At 38.2% G+C, this 14,616-nt stretch overlaps 2 protein-coding genes across 5 annotated transcripts in view; one reads left to right on the top strand and one right to left on the bottom strand.

The window, feature by feature from the left end:
• The window catches only part of vps13d (vacuolar protein sorting 13 homolog D), a 45,041-nt gene extending 42,587 nt beyond the window's left edge, over window positions 1-2,454 (top strand). For all 3 annotated transcript variants that reach the window (XM_079848806.1, XM_079848807.1, XM_079848805.1), the window contains 2 exons: window positions 251-491; window positions 796-2,454. In XM_079848806.1, coding sequence (XP_079704932.1) covers window positions 251-491; window positions 796-927 — 373 coding nt within the window. In that variant the 3' untranslated portion in view covers window positions 928-2,454. The remainder of the gene's footprint in view (window positions 1-250; window positions 492-795) is intronic.
• A 3,077-nt stretch (window positions 2,455-5,531) lies between these two features.
• dhrs3a (dehydrogenase/reductase (SDR family) member 3a) lies at window positions 5,532-13,860 on the bottom strand. 2 transcript variants are annotated; one of them, XM_079848803.1, is made up of 6 exons: window positions 13,239-13,860; window positions 9,918-10,061; window positions 8,435-8,554; window positions 7,455-7,693; window positions 7,252-7,377; window positions 5,532-6,475 (listed from the first exon to the last, which is right to left on the bottom strand). In XM_079848803.1, exons 1-6 carry the CDS (start codon window positions 13,431-13,433, stop codon window positions 6,391-6,393), a joined length of 909 nt encoding a protein of 302 aa, XP_079704929.1. In that variant the 5' UTR covers window positions 13,434-13,860; the 3' UTR covers window positions 5,532-6,390. The 2 variants fall into 2 exon arrangements, with proteins under 2 accessions (XP_079704929.1, XP_079704930.1); XM_079848804.1 differs by lacking the exon at window positions 13,239-13,860 and adding an exon at window positions 12,698-12,769.
• Between the last annotated feature and the right edge of the window lie 756 nt (window positions 13,861-14,616).

The raw sequence follows: 14,616 nt of genomic DNA, 5'->3' as shown, positions 1-14,616 counted from the left end.
TGTTTAATTTGATGTGCTAATCTTTTCTTCTCTGATGCATTAAATAGCAAGCTTGACTTAATCCTTTTTCAGAGGAAAATTGATTGCAGATTACAAATTTGCATCGAATTTGGTCCGAATTGAATCATAATACATCTGCTGTGCAATTATGCGAAATAAATTGAATTAACCCAGTTATTGCCAGGACATAATACTTTCTGCCCTTTGTAAAGCATTGGTGTACTGATCGCGTGCCTATTTTCTTCTGTAGTTTCATTGCCGTGGAGCCCATAGACACATACTGTGTGCTGATCTCCTCCAAAGTGGTGTATTTCCTCAAGCCTGGAGAATTTGCGGATCGTGAAGCAATCTTTTTAGAGGTCAAATATGATGATCTCTATCATTGTCTGGTGTCCAAGGACCATGGGAAAGTATATGTACAGCTTACTAAGAAAGCAGAAAGCACTAGTAGCGGAGTGGCCATTCCAGGTCCATCACACCAGAAACCTATGGTAAGTGACCTATCCCTCCGTGTTCACATGCACAATTCACATGAGACTAAGGGCGGTGTATTTAGTCACTAGATATTTTTAGAATAGCAAAATATAGATATTACTACATGGTGGAATATGAAACATTTGATGGTGAATTTTCAGCAAATAATGCCTACAGTATATGATGAGATTTACCAATACTGGATAATGAATATAGGTAATACATGATTTTGGTCATTACGACCACCAGTGAATATCTCATTAACATTTCGAGGTACGTTTTTCTAATTCCATTCCAAATGTCATTTGTCGTTTCTCGTAGGTCCATGTGAAAAGCGAGAACCTTGCCATCAAGATTTCGCAAGAAATCAATTATGCCAAGAGCCTTTACTATGAACAGCAGCTCATGCTGCCTCCCAGTGAGAATGAGGATAGCTTATTATTAGACTCTTAACTACACTGACCCGCAGGTGTTTCTCGCTCGTTTTTCAACAGCTACTTCCTTTTTTTTTCTGTTTCTGTGAAAGGACAGTAATAAATCAGCCGAGCGTAATCATCCACTTAGGCCAGTGTACGGGACATGCTCACAGCATGTGGTTTGTTCAGTGATTCAAACTAGTCTAGAGGGGCTGTTGTAAGCTCTGGCAAGCACAGATTTCACTTGAATATGCAAGTATTTTAGGTTCCTTGCAATCCTTCGAAGTAGAATTAATTTAGTTTGTTTTACAATTGGTAAAATAACTGGTGTTTGTCGCTAGATGTGCAAAGCTAGTCTGACACTGTACATTATATGTTTGTGTATAGATCCTCTATGTATATATATAGGCACACCAATAGGACTATCTGCCATGTATATAAAATGTTGAAATTAATTATATGGTATGAAATTAATCTTGGATTGCTGTACAAAACTGCCTTTAAGGGAAAGTTATATTTGCTCTGAATATGTGTGGTTGGAAGTTATGATTGAACTGCACTGATACAAATGTAGTTAAGAAGTAAAGTTAAGCTGCTCTCACCATTCACCGGTGACTCAACATTAACACACACACACACACGCACACAGAGAGAGAGAGAGAGAGTGCAAGTGTTGGAATTACTGACATTGCATTTTTCCACCTCTCCATATGCAGTCCACCCTCAAAAACATCTGTCTGATGTTTTTATCCTCTCAGTTTCTTATTTACTTGTCTCTTCTATATCCAATTGAACGAAAATAATGAAATTTAAATTCTGAATGAAAAATTTGATGTTTCTTCAGTTTTCTAGTTTCTCCTTTATTCTGTTTCTAAGATCTTTTAAAAGTTCAAGCTTAACATTTGAAACACATTTAACATATTTCAACAAATAAAATTGTGGTACTCTGTAGTGCATTCTATTGTGATTCTCTTGCCTTTAGTGCTCTTTATGTGTCATACAATCAACATAAAGTTTTGTCATCTAATGTTTTTACATCATAAAGAGACTTTATGATGTAAAGATGTTTATATGAAAGAGAATAATTTCTTCTATTTATTTTTTCCCAATCTCAAACATTTCTTATTTTACTCACCGTTTTAAATTGAACATTATCATGGAATTAATTGTTTCACTGAATGAAACGATTCATTTTAATTTGTTACAAGTTGTTACCAAAGATCAGACACTACAAATGTTTTCTCTTTAAAGAGTCACCTTCCTCGCTTATCTTAACTAGCCTATGTAAATAGTACTGGTCTATCAGAACAAAACTTAGATTTTTAACTTCTGTGACTGTGCCTCTGAGAACACTGGTCAGTATAATTTAGGATAATATGAACAATACACCTATAATGTGTTTTCTAAGTTGTCTATTATTTAAATACTGACATGTTGTATACAACCCTACAAAGCTGGTTTCCTCTATAACTGCACAATATGCAAAGTAAATATAGTGTGTACATTTATTTTGTTGTAATATGCAAATGTATAAAGGCATAATAATAAAAGTTATGGTTTAACACATTATTTGTATTTATTGTGTTTTACGATTGTGATTAATCTGGAAAGTTTTTTTTTTTTTTTTTTTTACCAAAAAATAACAGAGTGTCGTCTTTGTGTATCAGAAAATATTTCAACATTTCATATTAATAAGAGCAACGTTTTTCTACTGAGCTACATCAAAACCGGAGGTAATGGAGAACAGTATAATTTTAAATCATTTTTAGCATTTTTGCGATGTTTGCTCATCCCTTGTTCAGTTCTCCGTTTGTGAGACTGACGTTCATCGTATGCTGCTGTCAACTGATTAACTGTTAACTCGCGCCAAATATGCCGCGTTCCAGGCAACCTGTAACCCGTGTTTTTCCAACATCGATCTAGTACGAGTTCACGGGTGGGAAGTTACGGGTTTTACTGCCGTTCCAGTGCACTTTCACGGGTATGGTTGGAAAAACACGGGTTACAGGTTGCCTGGAACGATGTAGGCTACTTACAGTTACGAGTTGGAAAAACACGGGTTACAGGTTGCCTGGAACGATGTAGGCTACTTACAGTTACGAGTTGGAAAAACACGGGTTACAGGTTGCCTGGAACACGGCATAACAACCGGGAACTTGACGCACCGTGTTTATTATCCGAGATGCAAGACGATTATTTGCTTGTAATGGGAAATTATATTTTGTCAACGAAACCGATTTGAAAGGTGAATGTAATATGAGAATCTCTGGCATTAAAATCTGTGGCTTACGAATATTAACCATGGTTTTGCTACAAATAATACCAAAAAACACGATTAATATAGTTTAACCAGAAATTAACCATAGTTTAAACATGGTATTTGAAGTAAAATTGTGTTTTTTACAAATAGTCATTTTTCCTATAATAAAGCCATGGTTATGGGCTAACGTTACCTTTCTAAACACATGGATATGTTCAGACTTCAGGAAAATCTGATTTTCTTCTCAAATTAGATCTTTTCAGGAAGACTGTCCAAACTATTAATGGCAAGTGATCAAATAAGATTTGTGTATACCAATCTATCTGCATGGGTTGCTTTGGTAACAACGTAGGCGTACCCACATAGTTATGCAGGAAAATGGTGGTGCATCATCTCGCTCTCCAAATAAGCAGTGCAGAACTCCTCCATCGCACAGTAAAATGCCAAAATCTTTGGACATGCCGGCTGCGTCCGAAAGCTTAGGCTGCTGACTTGTTGCCTCGCTGCCCTATCAGGCAATGACTTAGCAGGCAGCTTCTGCGGACGAAGGAACCTCACGAAACTGATTTCGGACAGACTTCTGAGGCATTGTGACGGTTTTAATGATCTACAGCAAAATAGAGCGAGTTTTGGTGACTACAATAGTAATTTCCCGGTAGAAATGACATCATAGCTGGAAAATGATCGGAAATGCTGATCAGAAATGCACATTTACACACAAACTGACGACCAGCCGCAACTTTCAGACGCCATCTTTATTTTTCTAGCTCAACTGTCAAAGAATGGAAAGCACAGGATTGTGGGACATCAAAAGCAGCGAAGGATACATCTATGCTGCGTTCAAAAACCGATCAGATGAAGACAGGAAGTCTCCTGAAGTATCTCAGGAGACAGGAAGTCTGCCACCATTTGAACACCGTATGAGTACTCACGGCATTTCCGTCACCAGTTTTGTTACGTTACCGCTGTGTTGTGTTGCTTTTAAGAGTGACGCATTAAAATACAGCTTAAAATGACTGTTTGACTGAGACGCATCTGTAAAAATCTGACTGGAATCGCATTTCAAACCACCTTTTTTTTTTTTTTTTTGCTTTTCAGACTTTCAAAAACCCATCTGGACAAAATCGGGTTTTTGCTGGCAGTCTGAACATGGCCTTAGTATAGCCTACATTCTTCTTCTTGACTGACAGTGTGATGTCAGATCAAAGGTCTTTCCCTTAAGGGCGACACACTCATTAGTTAAAGATGGATGTGCCGTGGCCACGCAACCCATAACTCTATTGCTAAAACCATAGGAACAACAATGCTAGTGCTAACTAACATTGAGCATGAGTTACCATGTGCCCTATCAATACTCTTAGCACCCATTTCTACTTTTCCACCTGTGCTTAGTCACATTAAGCTGCTCTTTTTCCCTGGGTAAAGGGTTCATCACAGGGTGAGCTGTCTGTCCAACAGCCTACTCAGATTTATCTACTATTTGGCTAACCTTGCTCTGAACTCACCCCCTGAGATTTGAGCTGACTTCTCCAACACACATGCACTCCATGACACAGTTTCATGTCCTGATCCCATTCTCAACAGTGTCCATCATTGCGGTTAGACATGCCAAAACTCATTCTTCAGTTTTTGTCGTTTGGGCCATACAACATTTCTGGTGATTATTCCCCCCAGCCCCGTATATTATTTATTTTATATAGTTTATCAGAAAGCAACATTTTCTTTCAGTCACATAATAACAGTTGAATGTGTAGAATGAAGAATGTGATGTGAATTGGCAATCGCATAATTGCAATAGCTGCTTTGTGCCTGTTGTATTTCAGTTTCAGTCCCCAGTGGGCTTTGATAGCACTCTATTGTCTTCTAATACCGCAGCAGGGATGCACCGCATGGAAAGAATTTGAAGGAGAGACGGCGAAAGAAAAAACATCTGCCTGTAGATTTGATTTTATGAGGTTACACGGTCTTAGATCTCGCATCCAAATTGGCAAATCGAGGCGTAGGAGAAAATTGTCAACAGGCGCTGAATTACCCACCAATCTGTTTGGTGCGATACAGCTGTATCAAAAGCGAACATCAGTTATTCAGCTAGGTGTGAGTGACAAATCTGAACCAAATGACAAGTTCTAGATTTATCTATTAGCCTTCCAGTGGCTGACCCCTCTCCAGTGTGCTTTCCTGTTAAGTGGAGTTAGTGTTATGACAACCCAGCCTAGCGCACAATGAGCTCACGATTGGCTGGCCTGCAGCGGTGGAATGCTGACCATGAAATGCCTGTGAGTTTTGGCAGAGACAGAACAAGCACACTGCCAGGGACCGACACTTCCCTGTTTTCAAACCCACATGAACACCCACAAAATAACACTCACCAGGGTTTTTTTAAGATCAAATACTGTTTATTTGACGTCGATGTTAATATGAAGGTAGACATACTGGAATTACTTTAAACATGTCCCATACGGCAAAGAAACAAAACATTTTTCTGTTCAAAATATATTTCAAATATATGCTAAATATATGAGGTAAACAGCACCGCTTAAGGAAAAATATTTTTCAAATTCAAAATACAATTTTTTTTTAAACCAAAATCATTTCCAAAATGTATTTCAATGTGCAAGAAAATACATTTACAATTTGAAAATAAATTTTGGGTAAATGTAAAAATGTATTTAAAAAAAAAAAAATGTTTTGGACAATATTAATACACAGTATTTAGATTGAAAAATAAGAAGCGGCCAATAACTAAAACGTACTGAAATCATTTTTTAACATCTATATTAGCAATTTATTTTGAAATATATTTAAGAATATGTATTTGCCGTATATGTGTTGTACAATTTTTTTTTCTTAAAATCAGTGAAAATCTATAAAACTCCCAAGGGCAACATTACAAGATCAAAAAACCCTGATGAAAACCTCAGAGCATTCTAAGAACCATTTCTTTCTTAACTCTATCAGTCTGTGCTCTTTGTTATCACAATATCCAAGGAACACTTTCACCTATATGCCTGTGTGCAGTCCAGTATAGGGCAACCAAATCCAAATTCATCTACGTTAGACTCGCAGACATAGTTCTTGGGAAAACAAGCCATCTTGATACGCTGTTCCCAGTGACCCTTTCACAGTCTTTTTTTTTTTTTTTGCGTCCACAAAGCAACAGATTGATGTTCCTGGACGTAGTGCTTGCTTTGCATGAAAAAATGGTTTTGATGATTTTTCACAGTCAAGCTGTTCCTGAGTTTAAGTCCGTCCTTTGAATGTGTTCATGCAGGTGTAGCTTCCTGAAAACTTGTGGATCTCTTCCAAGGCAGACTGTGGCAAAAGGCTGAGAAGAAAGAAGAAGAAAAAAATTTGCTAAATATTAAATTGTAGAATTATGCAATGAAGTGGTCTCAAAAGTAAGGCCGCATTTGACTGAGATATAGATATAGATACAGATATATTTCTGACTGTATGTAGCCCCGCCACTTTTCAGCGCTGCGCTCATTGTGTTCTGTCTTCCGGTTTGTATTTCCACAGCATGAAGGTAAGATCTTACGGATTTATGAATGAACCGCTCGTTTTTAAATCTTCCCAGTCTGCTGACATTTATGACATCCGCTTCAAACATTACAACGCTTAACAAGTAAATCCACTTCACCAGCTAATTACTGTTCGACAGCGATGCCATAGAAATATAGAGATTCCGCAAAAACAGAAGTTAAAAGACAAAATTCTAAAGATGGCATGTTTCTCTGGTGCATTAGATCTATAAAATGAATACATTAAATTTGGTAATAAACTTTGAAATAAACAGGCAAGAACAAAGAAACAAATTTTTTTAAAGATTGTGCCATTTTTGCCTTTATTCAGATAAAGCAAAGTGTGAGAGAGAGAATTGCGGGGCGGGTTTGGGATTCGAACTCGGGTCGCCCGAAGCACAACTGCGCTACATGCCGCCCATCCCCACGAGGCTATCAGCTCCGACATAATACAATAAAATAGTATAATAAAAGTCATTCTATAATAATACATTTGAATTAATTTATGAATAATAATAATATGTTTTGTATATGACAAAGTGTTATTCTGCTCTGATTCCTACAACAGTGACAGTCTCACCTCTTGAGGATGACAAGAAAGTGCATGGTCCATGGCAGGACAACGAAGGCAGTGTCGGTCCTAACTGCATCCACAGTGCGCTCGGCCACCATCTCAGGATTCAGAGGAGGAAACAGCTTAGGGAACCTAAGAGGTGATTTCATGAATTATAGAGCGCTTGAATTCCACCTAGGTCTTGTTTATCAACAGCAGCAGCTCATTACCTCACTCTCATGCCCTGGAACATCTCTGTGTCCGTGTGGAAGGGAAGCACTGTGCTACAGCCCACTCCAGGGCAGTCCAGCAGGCCTAGCGTCAGGCTTTCCATGAAGGCGTAAGAAGAGGCCTTGGACGTGCAGTAGTCGATGGCTCCAGGGATGGAGGACAGGGAGAGAATGGAGTTAATGCACACCACGTGTCCGTTGCACAGCTCCAGCATGCGAGGCAGAAACGCTTTCGTGGTCTGTGGGGGAGACAGACACAATTACGCATTGTTCTGTTCCCTCAACCATCTTCTGGAAAATCCAACAACAACAATGAAAGCTTCAGAACTTCGGGGTCAAGAATGTGTTAATTGTCTAGGATTCTCTAGGCTACCTTTGGTGAAAGTCAACAAGCATATTTTGCCCGGCTCAGCAGAAATATGAGCCCACGTTCAGTGTTTGATCTGATGGCTTCTATGCAAAACTCTATTTAAAACTGGCATTCTGCAAACGCCATGTGTTTGAAATTAGAACAACAATATATTACAGCAATCCTCAGCGTGAGCTACTACTGCAGCTGAAGCTTTAGATGATCAGCTCTTGTTCTCATTGAATATGAATGTGTCCTAAAAAGCACGACTGTGTAGCCTAGATCTTCCAAACAGTCCATTTCCTTTGAAATATTTGACTTTCAATTTTCCCCTAGTTCTTTCAGAATCATTCCTTTGCTTTTGTTTGTGAATATCTCTTGTAGTTTTGTCTCTGACTGTTCTATGTGAGGAATGTTGTTACTTTTTCTCTCTTGGCAAAAACACACTTAAATGATGAGGAACGCTTCCAAGAATTACAGCATGCCAAGTGACTTAACGTTAAGTAACTGAAAAATGTTCTGGAAAACACAAAGGAGTATCTAGAGTTCATGTTAGATTCAAAGCGTGGTTACTGTAGTATGGCTGTGCTATAATAAATTGAGTAAGTCAAGAAATTGATTAGTCTCTTACCCAGAACTGTCCAAGTGTGTTTATGTGCTGGGTCTTCAGGAGTGCGTCATCGTCACTGTCCATTAGACTCTTCCCATGAACAACAGCTGCGTTATTGACTAGAATGGTGACATCCCCAACCTGTGTGAGACCACATTGCATTCATTTAGAGCAAACTTCACTCTGTGGACGAGTAAATTTATCATTTTACTGATAATTACACAAGCAAAAGGAAAGAGAATGCAGAGAAAATATAAATAAATAAATAAATATAGTAATAATGTAAATAAATGTAAATAATATAAAATAATATAAGTCAAGAAATTGTTTATTGAAATCTAGGAAACAACATGGTACCACAATAGATACAAAAGCAGAAACAAATATAATAAAATATAATAAAATAAAAAGATAATAACCACAATATAAACAAAAAGTGTACAATATAATAATATAAATAATAATAAATAATATAAATAGGGCATTTCTTTTTAATTTTAGGAAACAACATGGTAATACCAAAGCAGAGAAAAATATAATAAAATATATTTTTTTAAAAATCAAACAAAATAATAATAAACATTATATAATATAATAATAATAATATAAATATGAATAATATAATAAAAAATAACTCATCAAATTATTTAATTTAGGAAACAACATAAACAGGGGTTCCTTGCAAGGAGATCATTATATATGGGGGTCTTTGGCATCAACAGATTTGAAAATACCTAGCCTAGCCCCTAGCGGCCACAAAGGGGACACTAGTGACAGTGTTGCCAGACGTAAGATAATTATCATATTTGTACGATAATTTTGACCAATAATGAAAAAAATCCCATAATGTACGATAATTTCAGAATTGTGTGACACTTCAAGTTCAAATGATGGTCGTTGTAATCATAGGGCTTCTATACTCATTGATCTAGCTGTGGATTCTACGTCTACCGGGAGAAGAACGTGAACGTGGTGTTACGCATGTCTTCCATCTCATCTCACGTTATGTCTTCTCGGCCAATCATCGTGGAGAATGACTCTCTCATGAGCACAAGTTAATGTTCTTTTTGTATATTGTACACAAAGTTGTATATCACTAACATGTCATCTCTGTATGTTTTGCAAGAAGAAGAAAAAAAAACGGTCCTTCCACGGCACTTAGGTCAGTTTTTTCCAAGCTGAGGTTGATATTTTAGCAACAAAGTCATTTTCATGTTGCGTCAAAAAGTTGTTGGTCAATAAATAGCTGTATTCTGTACGTTTGACGATCATTTTCTTCCAAATACGATAATTTTGAGCTTCTGGTACGATACTTTCCATTTTCAGTCTGGCAACACTGACTAGTGAGCACCTTTCTGAAACCTACAATGACAAATGAGACACTACGGTCTTGTGGATCGACGCACCTGAGCAAAAGCCACAAGACTAGCAGTTTGAGACAGGGTTATTCCCTATAAAGTCCTTTTAGAGCTCTTGGAAGAAGACATGCAGAGTGTGAGTATACCTTTTCCCTGAGCACTTTGGCCTGCTGGTACACCTCCTCTCTGTTGCCCACGTCGCACACAAAGTAATGACACTCTGTTCCAGTCATAGAGATCTCCTCACAGGTCTCTTTTAAACATTTCTCTGTGCGGCCCCACAAAATCACCTGAGGGAGGAAAGACATAATTGGTTTAAAGCAAATGCAGAACATCATGTACACTTTCCAAGACAGGAAGAGGAATTTTTACATTGTGAGCTGATGGACAACACTCTCCAACTCTATGATGCATTATGCATGATTGCTACACATTGATGTATGTATAGGCTGAGTTCTCTAAGGAGTTACTGAATAAAGTATTTCCTTATCGTATTATTGTACACAAGGTTTAGGGAGAGCGAGTGAGAGTGATAGAGGACAGGGTCAGTTCACTCTCTGGCTATTAGATCCATCACTCAGCAAGGTCAGCAAGAGGTAATGAACACAAGCATGAGCCCGTCCCCTCCCCATCCTGTCAATCTCAATCTGCCTCATAAACAAACATACACACATAAAACGGTCACACGTTCTGACCTTCCGAGGAACCCTTCAGTGTTCAAGGCTTTAGTGTGGGGGAAATCTCACAAAACCTGTCAAGAACATGTCCGGGCCACACCAGAAGAAGAACAAAGTTCTTAACGAAATGATTTACCATTGTTTTTGTTTTTTTGCATTGTCACAGTACATTCCACACATATTATCACTATTGTTATGAGAAATTCTCATTACAATTTAATAATATGTAATGTTTTGCATTACAGTAAAATACTTCTGCACATTTTAATTGTATTGCAGTAATAAAATAAAATAAAAATCCATCCAGAGTGTTTCCCTACCTATGGCCCGAGAGACATCCCCGCAACCCTACATTGTGGTTTAGAGAATAGATAAAATGGAAAAAATAAAATACAAAAATAAAATTAAAATCCATTTCCCTGTCTATGGCCTGAGATGCTGGGATAGATTCCATCCTCCCCACAACCCAACATAGGACAAGCAGTTGGACAATGGATTGGATGAAATGAAAAATAAATAAATACAAAAAAATAAAAATAAAATAAAAAATATTGTCACAATGAAATTAAAAATGGCTTAATTTCTTTATACAAAATATTACTGTGTGTGTGTGTGTGAGAGAGAGAGAGAGAGAGAGAGAGTAAAATAGGGCAAGCAAGCAACAGATGTGCTGAGTGACATACTGCCTGACTCATGTCCCGCCAATGTCACAAACAGCACATGGTAAGTGTCCCATAATCAGTAAAAGTTCAAGCAACAGAGCCACCGAGAGACATAAGGAGGGGCAGCCTAACGCCCCCCTCATTAGTGCTGGCCCAGTGGGGTCAGGCATGGGCCAAAGCCCAGCTGGGAGTATGAAAAGTACCAGCCTCTATTCACCTTTACCTTCCCACCTTTATCATTTAGCCTACATAAACTTTGTAGAATTGACGAATTTCACAATGTTTCACAATGAATAATGACACTATTCTGTTTACATCGTTGATCATTGTTTTCCTGATTATAAAGCTGCTTTGAAACAATCCGTATTGTATAAAGCGCTACATTAATAAACGTGACTGACTAGAACTTCATAACTAATGTATGTTTCTCCATGTTTTTATGCTGTGTCAACTCATAGACTATTACAAGGAAAAGATTTTCATCCTATTTTAATCCCCTCACCAGGGAACTAAAAGTTAAATACTTCATAAGTAATCAATATATCAATATATAATTGAGGGGCCCTGACTTGTGTCTGCTTGACTTGACTTTCATACACAGCATCGGCTCTTTTGGCTTTCCATTTGATTCTTTTCCTCTGGGATTCAGCCGTAAGAAGCCCACACAATAACACAAATGACATCATCAGCCCTGCTCTGCAAAAAGCTGGCTGACCTGCCAATGAACTTGGTTGTGGTAACCAATCTGCAAGGTGCTTCTCTGCCTACTACACCCCCTTGCAAACGATCCATTCACACACCTACACATGTTGGGCGCACATTCACACACATGAATGCAGCACATATACACATTCACTCCCTCACACGCACACTAAAGTAGAGCAGCCATGACACTTGATGCTTGTGCTTTAGTGTTATTGAGGTTTTCCTTTATTCTTGGAAGGATAGATATAATGCGTTTTTATATTCATTGCCAATAATCATAATAAATAACATAATATTTCAGTCCCCCCCCCCCCCCCCCACACACACACTCGGGACAGGGAAGTATGAACTTCCCTGGAAGGTTAAAGAGTCACACATGATTTGAGTTCAACAAAACAGCCTTGCCTGTCAGCAGCCCATTGTTGGGCATTTGTAAAGACATAAAGGCTTAGGAAACACCTGTGTTTGTGCGCAGGAGGAATATGAAACAGAACTTAAGGCTTCACATGAGGGCAGCGACAGGTCACTGTACCTTCTGTTGACTACACAGACTAAAAAACACACACACTGTCTGTGCCCCATCAGAACAAACTCCACCATTTCAAAGTCTAGGCCTGTTTGCATAGCCAAAAAGGTGAGTAAATCAGGTTAACACAACCCTTAATGATCCTGTTTGATTGTCAGTAGCCTAATGCTGAACTAATAAACAAACCAACCAATCAAAATGTCCTACTCACATTTTGCCACTTTTACAGCTTATTCCTTTTCCATTTTTTCTTTCCTAATTTATAAATTATTTGTACTTTATTTTAGGAGTGCTGTCCATTTTAATTCATTATTTAACCTGTCTAAAACTGAGCACAAACCAGCGCATATTCTCACCTGTTGCCGCCAAAATAAACGCAAACAAACACAAGTAGCGTTCGCGTTCGCCAGAGGAGGTTGCCATAACAACAGTGCGCTGCTCAGGCGCTTTCATTACGATCAGTGTCGGAGTTACACGTATGACAAGTAGCCTCATAATGTATCATTTTATTAAAGATCTGCAGATATATTACACCGCTTTAGAATTTTACTTAAGATATAGGCTATATATATATTTTTTTTTTTTTTTTTGTTAATTTTTTTTTAGATATTTACAGTATTAGAATTTGCGTTGCGCGAGACGAACCTCAGATTGCTCATTGGAAATTATGCAATCATTTTAATTAATAATAATAATAATAATAAAAAGCAAATTCCTGAAATTCCTTTCAAGTAGGCTATAGGCGATCCTTAGAAGTCATTGTATAATTTGCACACAGATCAAGACCGAAATAGACAGCACTCAAAATTATTTTTACATTACTAAAGCAATAGTTAACATAATAAAGAATTGCATTACATTGAATAAAAACGCTAACGCCGCAGGCAGAAGCTTTACCTTTCTTGCTCCTTGCTTGGCAAACTCTTTAGCCAGGTGACGGCCGATTCCTCTTCCACCTCCAGTGATGAGGACCACATCGGTGCCCAGATCTCTGCGCTTCTGGCGCGCGAAGAAGCGCACGATCGCCCTCAATAAGCACAAGAAGATCTGGAAAGGAAAAAGCAACGCGCATCCCAGCACCTTCATCTCCATCGCGACTTTCAGACAGTCCACGCTTTTTTTTACCGAGTTCTATCGAGTAAAGCGAGCTCGTGCGTCGGGAGTGTGTTTGTAACTTGTCAGCTGTCAAAAGGCACGCTGGAGTTCTCTGAGAAACTGGAAATGCGTCCTGCTCTCCTGATCTGAAAGAAGCTGTCCCTTAGAGTGCGAGCAGGTCTAATAGGTCGTTCATCAGCGTGCCAGTGTCTTACCTATCTAGAAATGAAGAACTGTCACATGTGAGACGACTCTCTCTCTCTCTCTCTCTCTCTCTCTCACACACACACACAACGCAAGAGAGTCTCCGTGCGCTTTATCTCAAGAGGCGGGACGGGACTCTTGCAAGTGTAGTGCGAAGATTGAGAGATCATTTGTAAAACATTTATTTATAATTTATGCTGTAGGCTACTCTTATCCTCTCATTATAAGAGAAGTCATGCTGTTCACTGTTAATGACTTAAAGGGGCTCATCGTGAGCACTGCAGGGATACTCATTAGTAATGCGCATCTATTTTGTCATCCAAATTCTTCTAACACGGTAGACGTTTTGGGGAAAGACAACGCAAAATTTATTTAAAAAACTCTAAAAAGGAAGAACTGTCATTCAGAAGGTTATTTAAGCAATATACCACGAGCAAGAATTTCGATGCGGCCTTAACGACCACATTGATTGACAAAACCGAGTTGTCATGTTGTGTCGACGTGAAATATGGCGGCAAACAACTTGGTTGTGAATAGTAATTAGCTATGCAAAACTTATAAACAACAAATTTAAAGTTTGTTCAAATTTATAGAACGCCTTAGATATCATGCCTAAAATAGATATGAATCCAAATAGGCCTACTATAAAATAAATGTAAAATATAATAAAATGTCAGAAAACTTTGCTATGTAGCCCATTTCCAAAATGAATGCATGACTTTTCCATTTCCTCACTCACCAGCTAGTAGCAAACACGCTCCAAGGTATCGTGGGTATTTAGTGCGCAAAACACTCTTGGAACGCCGCTTGTCCAATCGAACTCGAGCTCAGATAGTTCCAACGTTTAATTCTAAATTGGACGAGCCGCGTTCGAAGCCGATGTAAAATGACTAGACATGCTAAGCTTCTTGATAACCAGAAGCGTTCAGATAGGTTAGAATAATGAACGTATTAACTATTTTGTAAGAATTAATTG

The sequence above is a fragment of the Squalius cephalus genome (genome assembly GCF_949319135.1).
Source record: "Squalius cephalus genome assembly, chromosome: 18".
Lineage (NCBI taxonomy): Eukaryota > Metazoa > Chordata > Actinopteri > Cypriniformes > Leuciscidae > Squalius > Squalius cephalus.
The sequence above is the reverse complement of the archived record's forward strand: the minus strand, read 5'-3'. Positions and strand labels throughout refer to the sequence as shown.

Bases quoted from the DNA above. Each gene is read 5' to 3' on its own strand.
- dhrs3a (XM_079848803.1), bottom strand. From the start codon at position 13,433: ATGGAGATGAAGGTGCTGGGATGCGCGTTGCTTTTTCCTTTCCAGATC. The intron at 8,555-9,917 runs GTATACTCACAC...GGTCTCACACAG, and splicing joins CCAAAGTGCTCAGGGAAAAG to GTTGGGGATGTCACCATTCT. The intron at 6,476-7,251 runs GTGAGACTGTCA...CTTTCTTCTCAG, and splicing joins TTTCTTGTCATCCTCAAGAG to CCTTTTGCCACAGTCTGCCT.